Source organism: Stylophora pistillata, chromosome 5, assembly GCF_964205215.1.
Source record: "Stylophora pistillata chromosome 5, jaStyPist1.2, whole genome shotgun sequence".
Classification (NCBI taxonomy): Eukaryota; Metazoa; Cnidaria; class Anthozoa; order Scleractinia; family Pocilloporidae; genus Stylophora; species Stylophora pistillata.
Window position 1 is genome coordinate 13,501,633 of NC_142523.1, and position 25,109 is coordinate 13,526,741.

Genomic DNA, 25,109 nt, shown 5'->3' on the forward strand with positions numbered 1-25,109 from the left:
GTTCAGCTTAAAATGAAAGAGAAGAAATCGGTATGACCGGATGGAGGAGACATACATCGATGACACCACTATATCACCAGCTAAAAAGGGCCATATGTAATAAGAACTGACAAATTTATAGATTGGATTCGGCGGAATGACTCGACGTTTTACCTCTGTCACGGAGGGGAGATGGCATCCGCCTGACTCCTGCCCATTCACCGTTTGCTTATCAAAGGGCGGAGAGTGTCTTTATCTCACAAGATCAAAAAACGAAAAAAACTAATCATCCTGACAATCCAAATGAAAGTAGGATCTGTAAAAGCTTTGAAAAAAATTACCATCTCTAAGCTCGAGGCCAGCTTTGAGCGTCAAACATTTCAACAACACCACATTGTGTGAGTAATTATTTTTACTTAAGAAAATGACAATTAAGAAACTTGTCTCCTTTGTAAACTCCGCTTCGACTTTTTATCTCAATCCATACAGATACAAAATAACAATAGAGGACGTAAAACTGAAAAGAAAGGAAGCCACTTACTTTGTACAGCTTGCACAAGATTCTGGAGAACTCTCGAGAATTTTTAAGTGGTGCGGACGAAACCAAACAACTTGCAAGCAATCAGAACTGTATGCAGCTCTTTATATCTAATTGATTGACTGGAATCTGTTTATTTAAATCTATTAATAGATGTTCCAATGTGGGAGAGCGGTCGAGGTAAGGTAGTAAGAAGCGAAATGACTTGTGAAAAACAAGTGGATAATGAAAGACTGGACAAGAAGGACAATGCAAGTTAATTTGCATTTTGACCCATCGGATATCCTTAGCTATTATTCTTTTCCTGCCGTTTCAAAATTAATTTTCAAAGACTTAACCACAAGTGAGAAAGTTTTCGGATTAAAGTACACGCGACAATCCCAAAAGGTAATCTGAATATCCGGTAATCACTGAGTTTCATTAATAAATAAATAGATTCCTCAAACATGTGATGCCTCGTCCTTACAGTGACGTTTCTCAGATTTCCCTGAAATAATGAGGTCAAGGAGCCTTCATTTGAACTCCTACAATACCTCTCGAGAACCTTTCTCAAAAGAGCTGTATATGCGTTGTTGACAAAGCGCGGGGTCGAATTGGCTGGGTTTTGGGCATTTCTTTTTTTGTTTTGCGTTTTTATGGACCGAGACAAAGTCGAGGTCCATACATGGATTGGAAAAAAGAACAAGGCTAAAAAATTTCAGATAATTTGACGAAACAAACTTGGGCCAAAAAGGATTTGCTATTCAGAAAAAAGATTTCGCATTAGTAAGAATTAAAAGATGAATTGTTTATTTTGAGAGCCGGGTAGAACCCAACTGTGTTTGTAGCACTAAAAATCCGGCAGATTCTCTTATGTTTTCTTGTTTTGACTATTTTCTGCGGTTATTTTCTGCGGTTATTTTATCCGTCACTATCGCCGATATTGTCTAAAAATAACGAACTTCAGCAAGTCCACTCCACGCAATGCTTTTCCGGATTAAGCGGCCTGGATCGGGTCGGAAAACAAGATTCGCTATATATTACCCACAGGCCGCTGCCAGTGATATGATAATGCGAGCTACTATGTAAACAAACTGCTCTTCTTGGCGTGGCTTTAGTCGTTTAAAACCCCTCCTTCCCAGAAAAATTGCGCGGTTTTAAGTTTTTCGGAAAGAGGCATTTTCTTTTACCAAGAAACTTTAAGTCATCCACGAATATTGGATATGGTAACACGTGCACTGTTGTATACCTTGATACGACCGTCGCACATCTAACAAAGTACTAGTCATATGATCAACATTACCATTTAATCAAAGTGTGCATTTCTAATAAGCAAATTGTTTATTCAAATTTGTGGTGGTTTAAAACTGGTAAACTTACAGCAATGAATCTGATTTCCATTAGCTTTAAAGCAAAGCTTAATGAATAAAAATTTCAATATATAAACGTGATAAAGAGCTTGAGGTACGAGAAGCTTCTTCAAAGTTTCTTTCATGACTATTGAGTCACTGTTTTACGAGAATGAACTAAAAAGATGTTTCAGTTTCGGAGATTGAATGGGCATCATGGGGTGCTCCAACAAGAACATAAAAGTCTCACACTTCAAGAAAGATGAAACTTATGGGTCTTTTTTAGCAGAAATGAAGAATGCTAATGCACCTGTTCATGAGAAATCGTTCGGCATCACAACAGGAATGAAGGAAATATCAAATATACATTTTAAAAACAGTTTTTCCCATCAACTCCGAGAGGAATATGTGTTAAATGTTCCATATCCAAGCATATGCCTTGTTGAAAATTTTCAGATTGTGATCACATAACCTCCATTTGTTATAACTGAGAAATATGCAAACCTGTGTCTTCATACTTCTCTCCACTTTCCTTTTTTTTGTGGGGGGGGGGGGGGGAGGTTAGGTGTGTGAGTGTGCTTTTCTTTCATACAACGTTCCAAACGAGTGAAACATGTTCCAAGATCAATCAGTCAACAACATTATCAATGTATATATTTCATTTGATTGTTCCACAAGGCGATCTAGTCAAAAGTAAATAGCAAAATGTTTCTGTTAAAGTTGAAGACTTCAAATTAGAAACTGGTATTTAAATCAACCAGGAAACCTATTTTCGATGGCAAACTTTACATGGAATTGTCAATGTGGTGGAGTTTGTTTTTTTAAAGTTGCTTTTGTCTTCATGATAGATAAGTACACTAGTGAAGCAATTTTCTACTGTGTGTCAAAAGCAAACCGGAAATAATTTGTTCTTGCTTTACTTCGCTCTGTGATTGGTGCAGAAATCTCGCGCCACTCTCAACCACTTAGATACAAAACTAAATCCAATCACGACGTGGTCGCTCTCGTTTTCCCGCGCTTCGAGTAGGTTGCTTGTTTCTAGCTTGAGTTTTCATTGGTTAATAATAATGTCAACATTTGCTCTGTTTAGTTGTTGTCATGACGTTGGTCCTGGTTTTTTTGACACGCCATTGAAACTGCTCCGATATAAATCTTCTATTCAGCAAAGCAATTAAACATTCAGCGAAGCATATGACCATAGATAATACAACTCGATAACTTCTGAGTATCTGTAATGTCTTACTCATGAATTTGACGAAAGCAACCAATATTGTGATTGAATGTTGTTAATAAGTATCATTGTGATTAAATACACACACAAAAAATAACAATAAAACAATTGGAAAAAGCCTATAGGTATATAAAAAATATACTGGCGAATTGAGTAGTACCTGAAATATCTCAGTTTAGTCAAAAATACAAAATGCTGAATCAGTAAAAATCTACAAAACTCAAGTAGGTCATTTTTACCACACCCTCTAAGATGTAATAAAAATTCAGGGAGGCGTATCTATAAAAGTACTACTAACTGATTGTCAAGCAATCAAAATGCCCTCCTTTAGACTAAAACCTTCGAACCTGACGAAAGTCTCTTTTCTTTTTGGTAATCAGCTAAAAAATTTACTTTTAACGCGAAATAAAATCTACCCCCTCATTAAATTGGTTAGGATAATTTTTGGTTACAAATGACTAGTGTTTTTGATTACCTAAACCTGGGTACATGTATAGGCAAGTAATCTAACAAAGTATAAATACGTAGGGTTAGAGAGGAATTTCCCATCATCCCCCCCTGCTTAGGGTGAGGGGCGTCAGCTTTCATTGGCTAATATTTGCAACAACTAACACTTTTAAATGATTATTACCTACTGACCTCAAAAGAAATGCCGAAGAAAATGCATAGAAATGACTCTGGAAATTTAATGACCGAGTAAACTAGATACTAAAACACTACTCATCTGGTGTCAGAACAGTTTTTGAGGATGCTTATATCTTTAAAAAATCTGAGAAATATCTACCCAACAATACCACTCTGTTTCCAACGCTATGACTGTGAAAAATTTACGTTCTCATGATTTTGTCAACAAGTACAATACCTCTCGCGTGTATGTTAGCTTTGCATGAGAATTTTTTACAAGCATTTACGCGTTGTAAGACGCATATATACGCGAATGAGTGTGCGCATATACGGGTATTAGGAGCATTTCATGTGTGTTTGTCACTCATTTAACATGATTTTTGTAAAATTGCGTTACATTATTGTGTAAAAGAAAGAACGTTTTGGTTTTTAAAAGAGACGAGTCGACAACGGAAAAGAAACGCGTGTTTCTTAAGAGGTTCAGAAAGTACTGACGACTTTTCGCACATGTAATGTGATTGATTGTTTTCTAATCAGTAGTTTTAAAAGTAGCAGTAGCTAAGAATAACAGCTGCTTCGAATGCTGAGACCTTTCCTTTGGCAGTTAAGCGTGCATTCTTTGGAAATTTGATTGATATTTTTGATACGTTTGGACACTTATCTCAACGTCTCCACACTTGTTCAACTCTTGCGGTGGTTGTAATTGGCTTTGAACCTCCGGGGCTTCATTGACAATCATCGCCATTCCTTCGAGCTGGTGCACCTCTATGTGGCAGTGAAGAAACCAGTAGCCTGGATTATCGGAGAGGAAATTGATAACAACGTATCCTCCCGCAGGGAGCATAACTGTGTCCTTTCTGATCGTATGGGAATCTATAGAAAAGCGCTTGTTGTCTTGAGCCCACCGTGGTCTGGTACATCTCTCCTTGACGCAATTTTCTTTTTTGCAGTTAACATCATCGCAGTATATATCACTGTTGTGTTTAGTGATAAAACCAGTTGTTGGGTCATATTCTGGATATCCGACGTGAACAACATGAAATGTGTGGCCATGAAGGTGAATTGGATGAGCATTGTGATAAGCACCAATTGCTGAAAACACGAGTTGAATGGTTTCCTGATGTGGAATGGTTATCACTTGTACACACGAGCATTCAGGTGTTGATGGATTGCATTTGGCATTCAGGTCACAAATATTGTCCCTTTTTTGAAACTCTTCATTTTGGGTTTGAGGAGGAAAGGAGGGAAGAATGAAATTGCGCCCATTCACTGCACTAGTTTGAGAGTCACCCTCGAAATTGAAGTTGATGAAATGTCGACACTTTGGACATTGCCAGTGGGTTTTAGGGTTTGCGTTCGGAAGCTCCGTATGTGGAGTCGGCTCAAGTAAACGCAACTCTTGAATATTAAGGCAGGTAATATGGTAAAGTGGATGGAAGTTCTTAAATGGGCAATTTATTGCTTTGCATGGATCGTTGCGGGAGCAATGTCGTCGAGGAGACTTTTGTTTTATATCTTCATATCTTGTCGACGGTACATTAACATTCGAGTCAGGTGAGTCTCCATTCCGTTGGTAGTGCAAAATAGCTTCTGCCACATGTCCTAATGACTTGTATGGGGGCCCGTTACAACTTCGATCAATTTCCAGGGTCTCTGCACGCATCCAGTAGTCTTTTATTGTGTTTGTTGCTTCGAGTAAAAAGTCAAACCTCTCTCCCGTGTGGATGATGATGTAATCAACGTTTTCTACAGGCTGAATCCAGTAGCCGTCAGTGCCCACCACAGTCAGCTTGTGACCATCAACGGAAAATTTGTAAGCGTACAGATTTTGGGCTCCAATGAGCCGGAAGCGATATGTCTTCCCGGCCTGAACAGTGAATATACTCAGTCTTGTTTTGATGTATGGAATATCATCATGCCTGCCTTTGCCATTTATAATTCCAGAAAAATATGGGACAGGTCCAACCTCTCCTTCTTCATAACTACGAGTGGATTCATACCGTCGATGTAAATCATCTTTAGTTGGCACCTCGCCTAGCGGCTTTCCTTGATAAAAGCCCAAGCTAGAGTGAATCTGTGTGAACAGGTCCAAGGATGCCTCATGTTGCCAGTCTAGAAGCGTTAAGGTGTGCTGATCTGGAAGGTCTTCAAATGCGTGATGCCTATTGAGTTTCTTTCGGATCCGTGTCATTTTGTCACGACTTTCTTTTACTACAAGCCCACCAAAGAAACCATCTGTCCTTTGTGCGCCACTGTGAGAGTGGTACCAAAACGTGCCAGCAGGTTCAGCTTTGTACACGTATGTAAAGGTAGATGAGGGTCCTATCTGGCATTGAGTCACTTGCCCCACACCATCCATCCAAGGTGTTCCTCTCTGATGCATCCCATGCCAATGAATTGAAATGCCCTCAGTTGTGAGATTGTTGTGAACATGAACCTCAACCATTTGCCCCTCGTGGACAATCAAGGTAGGTCCAGGAATTAGTCCATTGACAGCTATTGCCAAACGGTACGTTTTACCGTCAACAAACTGGGGATTAGTGCACTTGGCGTTGTCCTGTGTTGAACATGTTCTGCCATCCTGGAGTGGCGTAGGTGACCCATCGTCACGGAAATAATAAATCACTCCTTGGGACCCTCGCATGGCTACTCCTGTGGGTTCATCCACTGATAACTTTTGATAGCTGGTGAAGGTTCGAATTTCGTCAATTTCAAGGTTAAATTTACAAACTTGTGCGTGTTCCATGCATTCGCACGTTGGATTTCCGTATTCACAGTTAAGAGTCTCTTGATGTACCCAATTTAGTTTGATTTCTCTGAAATGGCTCCCTCCAAGCCATTTGTTGAGGTTTGGATCACTTGTCAAATCCATGTACTGCTCCACACCAGTTTTAGCAGAGGTGCGAATGGATGATATGTACCAATTGTTGTTGCTAGTAGATTTTAGGTGGATTTCTCTAACGCTAGATAACGACACGCACTTTGTGGTTCTAAACCGGTTAACAAAGTTCAGGTCTCGCACGTAGGATTCCCCTTTTCTCATAGGTCCTTCAAGTTGGGCCTGAAATTGTTGGTTGTTTGATAAAGTGAGAACTACCCAGTGACTTTGATGCTTACTGTAGGAATATGAAGAGTCAGCTTCATGCATTGTCCCCGTCACTGCATTTACACGTACATAGGTGATACAAGATCCTGCGACAGCATAAGTAAGGAGGAGCTTTTTGGCGTTGTATGGGTAAAGGTGTTCTTCATCGTTGTCCACCCACATACTAAAGCCTGGATCAGTGGTCAGCTTAGTGTAGATTTTGTTCCATCCTGCGGTGTAGGTGTCAATAGATTCAACGTACCATCCATCTCCCCCACTAGCCTCGAGATAAACACTGTCTATGTCTCTACGGGTGCAGCTGAGATGCCGTGTGAAATCAGTGTTGGCGTACAATTCAATAAAGTATTCAGAACCTTGGTATTTGTCGTATCTTAGCTCTGCACGATACTCCTCGCCATTCTTTAGAACGATCAACAGTTGTGGATTTGCACCATATTTCTTCCTTTGACCTTCTCCGGAACGCAGCGGGTCGTCCCGACCAGTCTTTGCTATAACCTTTACAATTTGAATGTACTCTATAAAGAAAGAATATACGGTATTTGGTTGTGTAGTTAAACAAGCAGGAACTTGGTGTTTTGTCGAAATAAGATACCGAAAGTTGACATTTGGAAGAAAATTTCAAGGGTAAGTTTTTAATTAAAAGAAACCATAGTGCTATGTCGGTGGGGGTATTCACAAGATACCCCCACCCCACCCCCAGCTGAGGGAAAAGGTCCTGGGAACGATGTTGAGTTATGTAAAGTCTGTCCTCAGATCATCAAATGCATAATCTCACTGCTACTTCTTCTGTTATAGCGAGAGAAATGTTGGGACACCTCTCACCCTATGTGTTTCTTTCTCGGTTCAACAAATATCTCTTACAAGGAATAACACCTTGACCTCTCTGCCACATTTCATATCTGGATTTGCAGTTCTGTCTCCGTGCCGAATTTACATACGATATCTGTAGCGTTCTCTAAATTCTAAAAAAATGGGCGGGGGTGTCACGGTTTTACCTGAAAGGCTAGATGTGCCATGTCACAAGTAACGCACCACAAAAGGAAGAATTTAGATAAAAAAATATAAATTCCAATATATGAAACAATCGCTTTACCTCGCCCATAGGACCTCACATGATCTTCATGAAGGTTTCTTGGTTCCTCCAAAAGTTCTCTCTTTGTCTCTGAAGAGGAAAAAAAGGCAAAGATGAGTGTTGTGGCCAATTTTTAATTTCCTGAATTTCTTTCATTTCAGTTTCAATTAGGTCAAGGTCGCTAGCATCGTTCCGACTCTCAGATCACACATCTCTGCTTTTCTACCAGTTGTTTTTCATCGCAGTAACTAATTTTAATTTCTGGATCCAGGGGCGGGTTTCGAGCGTACTAGAATATCCCTGAGGGAGACGGAAGGCAACCAACTATCTACTAGGAGTATTCATTCGTTTATTTATTTGAGACAGGTTGGCCCTGTTCAGTTTTTTAAACTAGTTTAAATAGAGGCCTTCATAAAACAGTAACAAGGCCAGTTGATAACACCGGGAGCTACGTTCCTTATTCTTTTCGAGAAGTTCGCGGGTTCTTAAACGTGACCTGCTAACTAGTACAAAGAAGATGCAGGAGACGGGCCTCCAGTTCATCACACTCATTTGAAAGTACTAGAATGTCTAATCATCTGCGAATGTCATAGCAAAGGTAGCACATTCTCCTCAATTATGTTAATACCCTGAGTGATGGTCCGGTGAAAATGTAGATCAACAATCTATTCACCTTTTTCGGGAGTCTGGGAATCCATCTCGGGAAATGCCCTTGAATTCTCGAAAACTTCTTTGCCTTCATCTAAGGAAAGAGACAACCATGTTTAAGAATCTATAAGATGGAATCCAAAGACTTGGAATCCAAAGACTTGGATTAAAGCATTAGTCTTCAGGGATGAAAACTAAACTCTAACTGAACGACGATGGAGGACAACGTGTCAGCAACAATAGGTGGCTAAGGCAGTTGGCACACCTTTTCATAGTAAGTGGTCGACAACCCTCCACTCAACATGATAAACAGAAATCTTGCAACTCATTTCTAATGCGTTACTTCAAAGTCCCCCGCCTCCCTCTCCCCCAAAGAACGTTGCCTAATGTTGCAAGAAATTAGTGACCACACCAGACTACATTGAAGTAGGGAAGAGGAGGAGAGAAAAATGAGAGTTATAGAGAAAAAATTACAAAAGGAATAGAGCGGCCGAGACTAATGTTACTTGTAAGTTTCTTTTTGAAAACAAAACCTAGCTAGTTGTGGTAATTCCGTTACTGTGTCTGAAGAGCTTTAATGGTAAAGTTCCGATGTGAAAACTTTAGAAAATAACTTGAAACACAAAATGCTTATATTTAGTCACCTCTAGTTTCTATCGAAGACTGCACGGTACAAGCTCTTTGAAATCTTGCGGAAATATTGTTCTGTATTAAATTGGCTGGAATTATTTGTTTTCTTTAATATTGCTTTACTTGGTACTTCGGGGACAAGATGTCTCTCCTGAGATGTTAGCCACTCTGGAAACCAATTCTTTTTTTTTTTTTTTTTAACTTTTTCCAAGGGTTTTATCAAAATTGAGAGCATACGGCTAGGAAAAGAGAGGAAAGGAACCGCTAACATCTCCTAGATATCCCTCAGCTTATTCATCAATGTGTATTGATTCGCAAGTCATCTTTCATCATCCCTGTTACTTTTGGGAACTCGCAAAAGGGAAGCGATTTTCCTTGAAAAAGATGCGAGACCACTCTTTGTCTACCAAATGTCTTCTTGCCAATGCATGTACTTACCTCCATCACGCAATCGGAAATTCTGCGAAGGAAATTCCTTTGAATTTTCGAAATCCTGGAGGGGCATTTCTGAAGAGAAAAAATTAAGTTTACTTACTCATTCAACAGCATCAGAGGGAAATTACTGAAAAGGAAAACAAACTGTCGGGTGCCAAGAACTTCAGAAGCATCTTTTAATAACTGCTGATTCAAGTATAAACAGGAAAGAGCAAAAGCTGTTATAAGTAAGTGACTTTATTACGTGATCTTTGTAAACTTGTGTAGTCTCGAACCCTTGCAATTCACAACTGATTACTTCCTCTAGAAAGGAGATATTTTATTATATCTCCGTAGTTATGCAACCGAAACATTCCCATCAATGCACGCATGCGCGCCGCTGTCAAACCAGGCTATTGTTCTTTTTCAAAAGGTATTGAGAGCAAACTTACCAAACCCTTCCTCGATGTTTTCCACTATTCCATCGTCTTCGTCATTTTCCTCGCGGTCACTCGGAAAATCTTGAAAAAAAAACCCCTAAATTCATTATTCATATTCTCCATACGGTTCTCCATGTATTTTCTAAGGTGTTTACAATGAGAATTTATTTAACAATCGATAGCTTTTTTAGTTGGAGATCATTTGCTTAATTCTCGTGACCTTTACGCGTGATTCATGGATGATTTGTATGGAAATTAGCTATTACTCACTTGAATTGACTACGGTTAGTTCTGGAGTTTGGAAGGGTTTAAGCGGAATAGCCTATAGCTAGGTAAAGAATAATTTGAATGAAACTTACAGTTATATCGTCCAGTGTATTCTTGTTCTCCTGGATCTGCTTGGGGCTCGAAGAAATCAGCTGAAAATAAGGTAACCATTTGATAAGCTTAGCTTTGTTTTTTTTGATAACCGGACCCTTCGCAGCAAACCTTCGCACCAGTCAAGAATCTGTTTTTGAAAAATAAATGAACTAAGAACGAGTTGGGAGGTTTGCCGTTTAATTTTGTGGCAGCCATTTTAAATATGCTTGTGCAAAAGTCCTGAACGAGTTGCGCGTGGGTCTGGGATGGTTAGAAGTTGTAAAAGAGATGGTCGTTTCGAGTGTTTGCCGAGAAGCATAGCTCCGAGCAGTTTCCGAAGAATTCCCTTTCATAGACTCTCGCAAATTAAAACCCGTTTTTTCGCACGCATTACTGTTTTTGAAATTGTAGCATCAAAACAAATTACTCGAGTTCTGTTCATCTTTGAGTCAGACAAAGATACTTATTAGAGACCAGTAATTACTAAGCATTTTAGGGGGGGATACATGGTTTTCGGGGGAAAGGGAGGGAGGGTCAGTCGTCTTTTACAGTTTAAAGGGGCAGTATAGAAATTTGACTGTCAATGAAAGGGTATCGTTAGAATACTACAGAGCCTCGGGGGAGGGGGGGGGGAGGGGGCAGGGAAACACTGCAGCAACAACTCCCCCCACCCCTCCAGATGATAAATAATGAACGGTCCCTCAGATGTGAGAGCTTCCTGTGTTCGTATAAAAACACAGTAACGAAACTTCTTTTTTAATGATAATAAAAAAAGAACCATAATTGAATAAAAAAATAACCAAATTTTGTACCTGCTACATAGCATTCCAGGAAACATGGAATGACAACATACAACGCCAAAACTGCAAGGCTCTTCATTTTTAACTTAAAATGAAACAGTAAAAAATTAATATGACCGGATGGAGAAGATGTACATTAGTAAAGTGCTACAATATCACCAGCGAAAAATGGCCATACGTAAGAATTAGCATATGCATAGATTGGATTCGGATGAGTGCCTTGACGTTGTACCTCCATGAGGGAGAGGAGATGGTAACCACCCACTCCTTCCTCCTTCCTTTTTTTTGTCAAAGGGCAAGGAGTGTCTTTCTCTTTGTTATCTCACAAGTAAAACAGAGGTATCTAACAGGTTAAAAAACTCATACAATACTACAGCTTGACAGTCCAAACGGAAGCCAGGAATGGTAAAAGCTTTCAAAGAGAGATCTTAATTACTCTAGGCATAAGTCGTGTCTTGGGTGTCACACCTACTTGATACAGCGTGTCGTTCAAGCAAATGTCTTCGCCAACGAAATCTCTTCTTGAGAAAGTCCTCTTCTTAATCTCGGCTGCGAATCTTTATCTCAATCCTTACAGATACAAAATAAAAGAAGAGGACGTAGCACTGAAAAGTAGAAAGCCACTTACTTCGAACAACTTGCACAAGAATCTGTAGGCCGCTTAGATTTCCTTAAGTGGTCCGGACGAAACCGAACAACTTGTAAGCAAACAGGACTGTGTGCAGTTCTTTTATTTGATTAGAATGAAGATAATTAGATCTAGAAATAGATATTAAGTGGGAAAGCGCTTGAGGCTATGTAGGAAACTTCTGCTCAAGCTCCACGCCTGAACAGTAAGTGCTTTGACCTTAAGATTTCCTACGCCCCCTTTGCTCAGTGACCAGAACGCTTGACGGGAAATCACTTTTGATAAACAAGTGATTTAGGTGAGGAAAGATTGGGGCGGAGAGCGCAAATTTGAAAGCTCATAGTCAAAAAGCTATGTTTTTCAGTGTCAATTTATGAACAGTCTATTCTTTAACATCATAAATAGTGGCAAAGGAAAGCCCAATTTCATCTTATCTCTAATTAAGACTGAAATTAAAGTGAAAGATTTCGATGACGTGATACGAAAGAAGAACAATGCAAATTGATTTCAATCTTTCTCATCATTAATCCACGCCCAAGATTTTTTTTCTTAATTCTTCCTTCGTGCCTATTCAATATTCCTTATCAGATAGTTAAGCACAGTTTGAATATAACATCCACCAACTGAAGAATTGTGCACCCTTAACATAGAATTTAACATCAGTTTGAACCGTTTCTCGTAGTCAAGAACGGAAATGGACCTTAAATGTGACTTAGGTGAATATCTTAAATTTAAACACCGATATTGTATCGCGGGAAGTCGCTCGAGGGAAAGTGAAGATAAAAGCTTTGTCAAGTGTTCTTTGAGTATAATGATCAACAAATCACTCCCTGGCGCCCTCTATTGCGCAATGACCACTAGAGCACAAGTAGTACCTCAGGTCACACGAGTCAAAAAAAAAAAAAAAAAAAAAAAACAAATTACTGAACAAAATGATGTTAGCGTCGCATCGGCGTCACTCCAAGAGTTCGCCACAGCGCGCTAACAGCAATTTTTCCGTAAAGGAGGGACCACTCATAGTCTAAATGACCACAAAGCACGACGGGGTATGAGCATTGTATTAACACACCATTCCTGAAAACGATAAGAGACGAAGAAGATTCTTAACACAATGCACGTGCAAGTAATGCACAGTCAGTATAGAATGGAAGGACGTCGAGATTAAAAAAGAATTTAAAGTAACGAATTACTGTTAATAGTACTGGTAAAAGCACTCAGGCTGCTATGAAATTATAATCAGTTACTCCTACAAAGAGCATCTCATCGGAATAATTGACAGGTAATGGCTGTTTACAAGGCCATGATCAATCTCCGGAACGCTACACACGAGTGTGGGAACCTATTAAGTAAAAACAGTGTTTTTCATGACAGCTTATGTAATGACTCTAGTAGTTTTGAACTTCTTCGTCCAAGAAAAAAAAGGGGACAAGGGTTCAAAGTTTTTCAAATTGGGTGAAAACAAGCCAGATGTTTCCTTCAGTTCTTTCAGTCTTCAAATGTCATCCATGGATACGTGATATTTGTATCACGTGCGCTGTTGTACACCTTGAGAGAACTGTCGGATAGCTAACTGACTGTTTTTCTTTTGAAATAGCCGATTTACCTTCTGCTGCCTCGTAATTTTTCGATTTACAAACATTTCCTTTACTTTGCAAGTATTGTTGGAAGCAAGTGGAAATACGATGTAGGTTTACAACCAGGCATTAATGAACAGATACAACAACTTCAGATCAAAACATTAATTATCATTATGAATATTTTACTGGGTAGGTCGCGGTTATTAATTGTGGTTAAATATTCCTTATTTTCTTCAGACGATAAGGTTAACTGGTTACAAAAGATCATTAAAGTCCACCCTAACCAGTCGACCAAATCAACCGAAGGAGATGACGACATTAAAGGGAAAGTACGGTCTAGAAAAATTTTACCTGTATCAAAAGTTCCTTACTTGCATTGCCCAAACTGGCTATTAATTTCAGCTAAAAGCGTATTTAGTTGCGAACAATTCCGTTTCAAAAATCGGCATTTTCAAATTGAAATCTGGCATCTTTGATAGGACGAAACTATGACTAGCAATAGTCAAGCATGCTAAATTATATCCCTGCTGAAGTGAATGTAAACAAGAAAAACAGTGGTGAGGAGAGCGCTATCTATTAAATTCTCGACTTGGATTTTAATTTAGCCGATAGGCTTTAATACATCTATTTATGTTTCAAACGAAACATGGCTCGTCTTTAGCGGAAGGAGAAACCCTCTGTTGAGGAGGAAGAGAGAGACAGTCAGGAAAATAAGTTTCAAGAAGGAACGTCAGCCCACTCAGTCGCTCACGTCTTGGAAATCGCAAGTAGTTCTCTTGCGGTTAACTGTCAAGAGAAACCCACGGAAAACGAGAATGCATGCTGTTAAGAATTTAATGTATTAGGACACCGACTCAATTTGAGAGGCAAAGGGTTTTTTCTCAAACAAATCCAAGCTGGAGAGTGATAGTTGTTTTTTTTTTTTTTTTTTTTAATTTTTTTTTTTTAATTTTTTTTTTTTTTTTTTTTTTTTAATAAAAAAAAAAAAGTGATAGTTATTTTGCAAAAGAAGACCGCAGCGCCCGCGACGGTTCATTTCACATTGCTTCCCCGGAATGAGACGAATTATTTTTGCAGTTACAGGAACCCAGCTTCAGTGTATAACTGAACACGAGTCATTGGGAACAAAAAAACAGCCCCAGTTGGGCATGCAACAAGTAGGAAATGATAGACTTGAAGATCATTCTTCGTATGCGTAAACAGACAAAAGGCAGAAGTTAATTGTTACGAATTAAATTTTGTTTGTTTCAGTATTTACCTTTAATTTGCAATGGTGCTTCTATCTTTATTGCTTAGATTTAGCTTCTGCGCAGTATTTTTCATTCTGAAGTATTTGAAATGTCGCGACTTGTGAGAAGTAGAGATTTGTTAACTTCGACGCGCGTCAGGAAGTCACCTCCGTCTTGAGCGTTTACATTAAAAATTACCTCATTATGAGTGAAGCTAAAATGAAACTTTCGATTTCTTTTGAAAGCATAAGCACTGCATAATTACGTCAAGTAGTTGGTTGGAGGACACAAAACATTTTCATAGTATTTTTATCGTTTGCAATCGATATGATATAGTGAAATACGGGCGCCTGCCTAACGAAGGACAATTTGTAATTGTCGCAAACGTGTCTGTCTTGATTATTTGCCGGCAATGTATGAAATGTCTTTTCTTTTTTTTTTTTTTTTCTTCGTAGGAGGATGCGACTAGTGGGGTAACGTAAATTTATTCTGTGGACTCATAACATCCATAGGAAAGACAAGATAGATTAATACATTGCTTGGAAAAGCGCACGATTTTGAAAATCGGCTTTAGTCAAGGGTGGCAACTGAGTATTTATCAAACTCGGTATACCGCCATTTCGAGCTTCGATTTATCGCTTGCAATAAAATGGTTTGAAAAAAATTCGTAGAATAAATAATTGACATTTGTGTTGAATAAGGAAAAGGTAAGCATAGCTTTCAGTTCGAAGCGAAAGTTAACAAGGAAACTTACACTGATGCCTGTATATCTCGCTGGAAGTCTTCGTTTTGGCAGTTCTAAGGTTTTGCAGGGTTTGGGAAGCCGTTCTCGCGGGTTATTTTCGCCGGCTAACTTTTCTTTAATATTTCACTTTCCGGTAGCTTGTGGAGGCTTACACATTTTCCTTTTGAATTTTAATATGTATAGTGGAACCTCAATTTAACAAACCTCTATATAACGAAGCCCTCGGTATAACGAACGATAATTCAGTTTCACCCCGGCTAAAGTTACAGTAAAATGTGTGTCACAGAACCTCGATATAAGTGAACCCTTGGTGTAACGAAACAGTTTCCCCAGTCTCTTGGCACTTCGGGAAATCGAGGTTCCATTGTATTTTCACATTCAACCACACGACAGCTCACCTCATTTCAACTATTAGGGGTATTAGAAATTGTTTTCACAAAGGTAAAACAGGTCAACAAGGACGAAGCGCCGAACAAAGTTTGACTATGGCTACATCACAGCTGCTAGCTGACGTAATATCCGAAATGGCATTTTTCTAACCACGTAAGTTATGAAATTGGGCGACTTCAAAGCGCTCTTGTCGCTAATACAAAGCAAAATGGACAAGATGGTAGTTATTTTCGAACTCCTGAGGAAAAAGTCTTCTGATTGAGATAAAATTTTGTTAAACCTTACTTCCCTTTAAGCAAAATAAAATCGAAACTTCGTCAGCTTTAGATCTACCTTACCTCGTGAGACAAACTATAGTATTACATTTCAAAGTACAAATCATTTGATCAGTACATAATAGGTAAATAGTATGCAAATCAGGAAGCTTAAGCGTGCAATTCCTTTCAGAAAATTGTTTATCTAAAGTTAGTGTTGTTTTGTTTAAGATTCCTTAACTTGCTACCCATTTTGCTTCATAGCAAAGCTTAATTAATTACAAACGCTGATATGTAAACGTGATAAGGTGCTTGAGAAACCAAATAGATATAAAAGCTTCTTCGAAACTCCTTTCGTGACTATCGATTCCAATGATCTTCAAAACACCTCAACGGCACTTTTATCTGTTCAGTGACCATGAAAAGCCACTGCGCATGTCTATCGTATCTTGTAACAGTTTAAATGATCATCATCAAAATCAAATGTTTTTGGATGCGGCACGGTATGATAATTTCCAGTGATACTCAGTTTTGTATCATATACACTGTGTAAAACTAAATAAGGTCCAGAATGAGAAATAGTAGCTAATATATTTAGTTTCATATGGGGTTGCTGATGAAAAATAGTTAACATCAATTGAAACCTGAATGTTTGATCAGAACAATAATGATTATTACGATTGTGTAACACAAATGCAAATTACAATAGAGCAAACTATTAAGTAAAAACGTGCCAATGACCATATGGTTTTTTTAAAACTTCTAAAAAATGGAGAAGACGCAGCAAGATACAAAGCTTTCAAGTTGGGGATGAAAAAAGCCGATGGAAGAGACAAGAGAATTGCTTTTGTCGGCCAAAACACGTCGATCATTTTCGAACTTCATGTATAATTGAATAAAGGCTGATAGTTTCGAAAGAAACTGTTTGGCGCTGCGTCGGTGGGAGTAACGAAATAATTTGGATATATCAACAAAGTTGAAATGGTAAATTGGCCACGGTAACGATTACAAAAGCTGACGTTTCGAGCGTTAGCCCTTCGTTGGAGCGAATTACGAAGGGCTAACGCTCGAAACGTCAGCTTTTGTAATTGTTACGATGGCCAATTTACCATTTCATGCATAATTGCCTAGTTATTGTCTTTTGCCATCACGTACAGTGTTAAAAAAAGTGAAAAACACTTGTCGCATGATTGACAAAGTACAAAGGCTTTTATCAGTACCCTGTCAGTACCAAGTCAAAATGTCGATTAAAAAATTGGAAAAAGACGCGACCGCAACGGAGGACGCGGCAAAACAAAAATTCCGCGGGGCAGAACAGTAGCTCAGCACGTGCGTTTTCAAACTTTGTAAACTTCTTAGCCGTCCTTTGCAAAACAACAATGTAATATTTAGGTTTGTTTAAGTTTCCGTTTGGAACCTAAAACTCCTCACATACGTTTTGCTAAAGTTGTGGTGTGGCGCCATAAGAGACTGAGAACGCCGCTCCGGCCATTTGTGGAAATCTAACCAACTATATCAGTTCATTTCAAATAGACGTCGTCCACAGCGTTACCGTTTTGACTGCTTAAGGCTCCTTATATCCTTTCTACAGAAGGACAGTTAGTCACCCACTGACGAACGGCGGAGCAAAACAGGAGATATCAGTTGACTGTTGTTGGGGAAGGGGAGGGAAGGGGTGGGTGCGCATTTGAGTGGATACTGATATTTATTTAATAAATTTATATTGTTAAAGAGAGATTGAAATGTCTGTAATAAAACTATAAGCGAACCTTCAAACTGAGGCAACTATTTTGTTCTGTCTTGTTTCTGTTTTCTCTATAACTTCAATTAGTTTCCCCCTTTTGTCAATTCTCCCTACCCCCTCCCCCGGTGACAGTCACTTTCAGCTGTCTTTAATGTCACGAAGCTGAGAGATCCGACTGTTTTTCTTTTAAAATAGCCGATTTACCTTGTGCTCCTTAGTAATTTTTCGATTTAAAAACATTTCCTTTGTTTTGCAAGTGTTGTTGGAAACAAGTTGATATACGATATTGGTTTACAACCATTAATGAATACTTAAGATGCAACAACTCCAGATCAAAATATTATCATACGGCTATTGTACTGAGTAGGTCGCGGTTATTAATTGTGGTAAAACACTCCTTATTTTCTTCAGGCCACAAGGTTAACTGGTTACAAAAGAACATTAATTAAAGTCCAACATTACCAGTCGACCAAATCAACCGGAGGAGCTGACGACATTAAGCACACCAAAACCGAGACTTCATGAGGTTTAGATCTACCTTACCTCGTGAGACTATAGCATAATTAAAGTCCAACATTACCAGTCGACCAAATCAACCGATGGAGCTGACGACATTAAGCACACCAAAACCGAGACTTCATGAGGTTTAGATCTACCTTACCTCGTGAGACTATAGCATTTCATTTCGCCTGCTTTGCTTTCGGTTTTGTATGCGCTAAGTTATGAATAAGCAAATCCAAGGGCTGAGAATAGAGTTTGTCTTCCATGCTTTATAAATATTACAAATTAAAGCAAACGAGTCGTATTATCACGAGTAAAGCGGATCCGTTTCTTATAAACTGTGGTACTGCGTCAGTGGAGGGTATTATCAGACAATTTAGTCCTGTCGACTGAGTTGGCAGCGTAAATTGGCCACAGCAAAAAAATTCTTAAGCTAAAATTTCGAGTGTCAGTCTTTCGTCAGAACGACACGAGGAGTAATGAGTTTTGCATCGATTGAGTGAGCTTTCAACTTCGACAAAGAATCTTTTATTCAGTTGCATATGACAACAATAAAGAGAAGGGTATTGTAGATTTTTAAACTTTAATGTCTAATCGATAAAGAAAAATTAATCTACATGAGCTTTTAACAACAGCGAATTGCAGTGTGGCTCAGAATCGAGCCGGGTAAATTGCAGAGCGATGGACTCTGCATTTTGAGCGAACGCCGCCCGATAAGGCTTTGTTTTCCTTCGTTTTGAATATTAGATCCAAATTGAGCCTGTAAAATGATAATATAATCTGACACCACCTTGCACAGCATATGTGCATTTGTTATTCTTTTATTTTAAAACTTGAACTCCTAAAAGTGATCAACGTCTTACTTCTCCATATATTTGAACTGCGGTATTAGATACGTATGATGCACGATCCTCGCAGTAGATAGCGCTATTTAAGCAATAGCGAAAATCAGACCTGAAAAAAATCAGGCCTGTACGGGACTCGAACCACTGATCTCTGCGATACTAGTGCAGCGCTCTACCAATTGAGCTAACAAGCCAACTGGGAGCAGGCCGTTAAGTTGATTAGGCCTCTGCGATACTAGTGCAGCGCTCTACCAATTGAGCTAACAAGCCAACTGGGAGCAGGTCGTTAAGTTGATCAGGCCTGAAAAAAATCAGGCCTGTATGGGACTCGAGCCACTAACCTCTACGATACTAGTGCAGCGCTCTACCAATTGAGCTAACAAGCCAACTGGGAACAGGCCGTTAAGTTGATTCGTAATAAACCCGTGAAAGTGATAAATCGTAAAAAATCAGCCGTACAGGCCTGATTTTTTTCAGGTCTGATTTTCGCTATTGCGTAAATAGCACTATCTACAGCAAGGATCGTGCATCATACGTATCTAATACCGCAGTTCAAAATATATGAACTTCATATATTTCATTGTATCTGATTTATCACTTTCACGGGTTTATTACGAATCAACTTAACGGCCTGTTCCCAGTTGGCTTGTTAGCTCAATTGGTAGAGCGCTGCACTAGTATCGCAGAGGTCAGTGGTTCGAGTCCCGTACAGGCCTGATTTTTTTCAGGTCTGATTTTCGCTATTTCTTAAAATAGCGCTATCTACTGCGAGGATCGTGCATCATACGTATCTTACATCACTTTGCAATAACTATACATTATCCAGTACAAAGGTAATGAGAAAGCTTAAACTTTTCAGGAAGAAGTAATCTTGATCTCAAGCCAAATTCTCGTAATGTACTCACAGGGAAATATTTAGCACCATAAAACGGAGAATTAAGATACTGATCTTGGGAGTTACAAGGTTAAGTGCCGAGGGCCAAAGGCTTTAATGGAACGAAAGTGCTTTTAAGGTTGAACACAATCACATTTCTATGCTGAAATGATTGAGATGTCTGGCATACCGTTTATCATGAGGCTTAGCGAAGTATTTGGACTAATTAATACAAGCCTGTCAAGTTTTTGAAGTGCCTGGTGACATAACAACCCGTTTTCCTCCAACAAAAGTAATGATGCAGCAGTAGCATTCTTTTTTCTCTCAAGAGAGTTATGCAGATACAGGATGGCTGATTTGTATTGCAAATTCCTCTTAGCACTTTCGAATTTACCGAGGACAATGCTTTCCTTTTTCTCGTGATTCTTAATCGACTGTCAAAGCGTGCTTATAAAATTCCTCGCCAAAATTTGTGACGTTCAACCAAGTAATGGTTCGTATTTTAATCCATATTCATCAGTAGTTGTGGAATTTTCAGCGAACCCCGCTGTCCATAGTAGAGTGAAGAAGCTTGAAGGCGTTGCGTCTTAAGTGCAGAAGATAAACTTGCCGTCTGAAAGAAAAGGACGCTTGAGCCGTATAAAAGATTAAACGGAAAGCAGTCTTACGCTACTATAGCAGAAGGTAAGCATTCTTTTAGAAAATATTCCCCTTCATTCCATCAAAGAGTCGCAAAATATGAGATGAACGAAGCAATAAGTGTCATTTGCTCGGTCCGTGTGGCCAGAACTTATTCTTATTAAAATTACTAACGTTTTCATGACACATAAGAACACTAGTAAGGCAGTTTCATAAGTAAACAGGAAACATTTTGTTTTTTGCTTTACTTCGCTCTGTGATTGGTCCAGAAAACTGGTGCCATTCTCGACGTCTTCGGGGCTGAGGGTGGGTAAAAAGTGGCGGTTTAGACACAAGATGTTGGAATTAAATCCAATCACGACTTGGTCGCTCGCGTTTCGCGTGCTTCGAGTAGGTTGTCCTGTTTCTACTTTGAGTTCTCATTGGTTAATGATGACGTCAACATTTGCTCTGATTGGTTGCTGTGATGACGTTGATTTTGGTTTGTTTTGACATGCCATTGAAAACAGCTCTGATCTAAGCCTTCTATTCGGCAAAGCGATTAAACATTCAGCGAAGCCTATGAATATAGAAAACATTACTTGGTAACTTCAGAGTATCTGTAATGTTTTACTCAAAGTTGACAAAAATCAACCAATATTGTGATTGAATATTGTGATTAAGTTTGTCATTTAATACACAATAATCTCAGTGTAGTCTAAAATTCCAAATCCAGAAAGTACTTACGGCTTTTGGCACATGTAGTGGGATTGATTGTTTTCTAATCGGTAGGGTTAAGTGTTGTTAGTGACAACAGCTGTTTCGAATGCTGAGACCTTTGCTTTGGCAATTAAGTGTGCATTGATAAACATGATAAACCCAAGATACCTTGGGTTTATCATCAGATCACAACACTGGGAGCTATGTTCCTTACTCTTGGCTAGAAGTTCGTGGGTTCTTAAACGTCCCCTGCTAACTTGTTCAAAAAAGATGTAATAGACGGACCTAAGTGTGCATTCTTTGGATATTTGATTGATATTTTTGATACGTTTGTACACTTTTCTCAACGTCTCCTCACTTGTTCATCTCTTTGGGTGGTTGCAGCTTTGCTCGTCTGGAGCTTTGTTGGCAATCATTGCCATTCCCTCGAGCTGGTGCACCTCGATGTGGCAGTGAAGAAACCAGTGGGCTCGACTGTGTCTGTGAGGATATATAAAGATACCTTGGGTTTATCATCAGATCACAACACCGGGTGCTATGTTCCTTACTCTTGGCTAGAAGTTCATGGGTTCTTAAACGTCCCCCTGGTAACTTGTACAAAAAAAATGTAATAGACGGACCTTTGGTTTATCACCCTCATCTGAGAAGACTAGAATGTCTAACCATCTGCGAATGTCATAGCAAAGGCAGCACATTCTCCTCAGTTGTTTTAAGACCCTGAGTGATGTTCTGGTGTAAACGTAGATCAACAATCTACTCACCTTTTTCAGGAGTCTGGGAATCCATCTCGGGAAATGCCCTTGAATTCTCGAAAACTTCTTTGGCTTCATCTAAAGAAAGAAACAGCCATATCTAAGAATCTTTAAGATGAAATCCAAAGACTTGGACTAATCATTAATCTTCAGGGATGGAACTAAACTCTCACAGAACGATGATGGAAGGCAAAGTGTAAGTTATAACAGGTGGCAAAAGCAGTTGGCACGCCTCTTCTTAGTAAGTGGTGGACAGCCTTCCACTCAACATATAAACAGAAATCTTGCAACTAATTTCTAAAACGTTACTTGAAAGTTCCCCGCTTTCCCACCCCCACCCCACCGCCCAAAAAAATACTGCCTAATGTTGCGCGAGAAATTAGTGACCACACCAGACATTGAAGTAGGTACAGGGTTAAATAAGAATGAGAGAAGTAAAAAAAATTCAAGAAGTAATAGAGCGTGCCAAGATTCGTGTCACGTCAGTTGTAAGTTTCCGTTTGAAAACAAAATCTAATTGTGGTAATTACGCTGCTGTGTCTTTTAGAAGAACTTTAACGATAAAGTGCACGGTGTTGCACGGTAACTTGTTCTTTATACCAAACTAAAGGAGCAGTAGCTCTCTAATAGATGTAATGTAGAGCTTTTGAGTCTATAGTCAGAACACAGCAGTCAAAGGTCTACGCATGTGGAAATGTTGTAATGATCAGGTAGCGTGTTTCCCGGCTGTCGGGATCAAGCTGTCTCACAAGAGTTACAAACAACTACACAAGTTTGTAAGCCATGGTTTTTAAAAGGAGTTAAACGTTTTTGGTAAAGTTCAAAGCACAATAGTTAATCAAGAGGACACCAGTTATTGTATGAGCTTCGAAAAAACTTGAGTTTTCCTGTTCCCTCCTTTTGTTTCCTTTTACTGATTTCTATGAATATTTAAATTTTCTTTTCCTGTTTTGCGAGACAGCAGTTGCTTTTTATGCTTTACTTCGAAATTTTTCCGGCAAGAATTTATCCCCTTGCACAGGCCTTGCATTTAACCGCTGTGTTGATAGTCGGTGGCTCTAGTGCTGATGATTACTGTCACGTTCTAAAGTCGATGGAAATGGATACACACGAATCCAATCTATACATCTGCCATGCTACTTTAATGAATCAATCCTCTCTTACATTAGCTGCTTACCTAAATCATGTATGGCACACGAAGTGTACCTTACAAACACTACATCCCTTCCTTATTCATTTAAAGCCACAACGATCCTAACACGTCAACACAACGGAGAGTCGCTTAAAGCCTAGTACAATTGAAACTCATAAAACGGCTAGCCACAAATCATTCATCCTCCCTTTATGAACAGTAACAGTCAATGATGACATTAACTGACGACAAAGTTTCTGATAATGGCACTCAAGTCAAAGCATAGTCCTTGATAATGACACTCAAGTCATAACAAAGTCTTTAAATCTTTCCGGCGGTTTTCTGACTCTAATCGGTCTCGTCACAACCGGGCTGCTCAGTTTTTCTCGTTCTCCTTCCGGTTCCACAGGATCAGTAACATCAAGCGTTGAAGTTGTTTCCCCCGGGGTTCTGTGATGTCTCCTCATACTTCTTTACATGGGTTGTGTTTCGCATTAGTTGAATGCCGTCTGGTGATTCAATAACAACACTGTTTCCAGTCTTGGTGATAACATCGTAAGGCTCAGGAGCAAATGATGTTGATAATTTATTTTTACGCTCTTGTTTGACTAACACTTGATCACCTGGAGCTAGGTAAGACTCGTGGGCATTCCTCTTCTTGTCTGCATACCATTTGGTTTTGGCTTTCATTTTGCCATCTCTGTCTCGCATCTCGCTCTCTGTGCTCTCCTCTTTCAGTTCGGGTAATTTAGTACGCATCTTTCTGCCAAACAAGAGTTCCGCTGGGCTCACGCCTGTGGTAGTGTGAGGGGTTGACCTATATGCTACCAAGTACTTGCGCACTTCTGTCTTCCATTCTTTCCCCTCAGCTTAAGCTATTTTCATCCTCTTGAGGAGGGACCTGTTTTGTCTTTCCACTTCGCCATTCGCTTGTGGCCAAAGTGGCGTGGTCTTCCTGTGTTCTATACCGTTATCCTCTAAATACTGTTCAAATACTTCAGATCTGAATTGTGGACCGTTGTCACTTCTGAGTGACTGAGGTAGTCCATGCGTGGTGAAGATTTTCTCCAAACACTCTATGACTTTTTGTGACGTTGTGGAACGCATGACTTCTGTTTCATAGTATCTGCTGAAGTAATCAATGATGACTAAGACAGATTCTCCTGAGGGTAATGGGCCTAACAGGTCAATGGCCAAATCTTGCCAGGGGCCACTTGGTAATAGTGTTGACTTGATTGGCTCTGGGTTTGCTGGGCTGCTTACAAGCTGACAGCCATAACAAGTTTTGCAAAGCTCCCCGGTTCCCTGTCGATTCCAGGCCACCAGACTTTTGATCGCAACCTCTGCTTCATACTGACAATTTCTGGGTGTCCTTCATGGGCAAGGTTCAATACTCGAGGTCTCAGCTTGCTCGGTATGACAATCCTGGTACCACGAAGGATCAGCTTGCCAATAACACACAGTTCGCTACATACTGGTACGTACTGCTTATGCTGGTCACCTTTCCAGTTCCCATCTTTGATGTACAGGCGCAGTTCCACAAACTCTCTGTCTTCTGATGAGGCTTCTTCAATTTCAAGTGTTGTCATCGCTTGAGGAGTGGCGGTTGCTGCGACGAACCTGACAAATTCATCCGACACCTTGTGCGCCGGTGATGGTTCTGCTTGTCCATTCGCATGCAACAAGGTGACAATGGGTCAGCAATATCCTGCTCGCCAGGTAGGTATTTGACTTGGAATTTATATGGCTGTAATCGCAGGATCCATCTTTTGATTCGTGCACACGGTTTGGACCTGCTCGAGTAGATTGTTTCCAGCGGCTTATGATCAGTATACAGAGTGAATTCAATGCCGTACAAGTACACATAGAATCGTTCACATGCCCATACGGCAGCTAAGGCTTCTTTTTCTGTTTGCGAATAACGCCTTTC

General features: G+C 39.6%; 1 protein-coding gene across 2 annotated transcripts; it reads right to left on the bottom strand.

Annotated features, from left to right (window-relative positions):
• Nucleotides 1-2,486: 2,486 nt before the first annotated feature.
• Nucleotides 2,487-11,907, bottom strand: LOC111324879 (uncharacterized). Of its 2 annotated transcripts, none has more exons than XM_022928544.2 (8): nucleotides 11,799-11,907; nucleotides 11,183-11,255; nucleotides 10,370-10,429; nucleotides 10,023-10,091; nucleotides 9,595-9,663; nucleotides 8,552-8,620; nucleotides 7,900-7,968; nucleotides 2,487-7,321 (listed from the first exon to the last, which is right to left on the bottom strand). In XM_022928544.2, the coding sequence occupies exons 2-8, from the start codon at nucleotides 11,247-11,249 to the stop codon at nucleotides 4,305-4,307; spliced, it is 3,420 nt and encodes a 1,139-aa protein (XP_022784279.2). In that variant the 5' UTR covers nucleotides 11,250-11,255; nucleotides 11,799-11,907; the 3' UTR covers nucleotides 2,487-4,304. The 2 variants fall into 2 exon arrangements, with proteins under 2 accessions (XP_022784279.2, XP_088617454.1); XM_088761328.1 differs by having other exon boundaries at nucleotides 11,643-11,884.
• Between the last annotated feature and the right edge of the window lie 13,202 nt (nucleotides 11,908-25,109).

What these genes read in the sequence shown, in the direction of transcription:
- LOC111324879 (XM_022928544.2), bottom strand. Translation starts at nt 11,249, where the DNA reads ATGAAGAGCCTTGCAGTTTTGGCGTTGTATGTTGTCATTCCATGTTTC. An exon ending in ATACACTGGACGATATAACT is followed by an intron (nt 10,092 to 10,369) that starts GTAAGTTTCATT and finishes TTTTTTTTCAAG; the next exon opens with ATTTTCCGAGTGACCGCGAG. An exon ending in TGTGAGGTCCTATGGGCGAG is followed by an intron (nt 7,322 to 7,899) that starts GTAAAGCGATTG and finishes CTTTCTTTATAG; the next exon opens with AGTACATTCAAATTGTAAAG.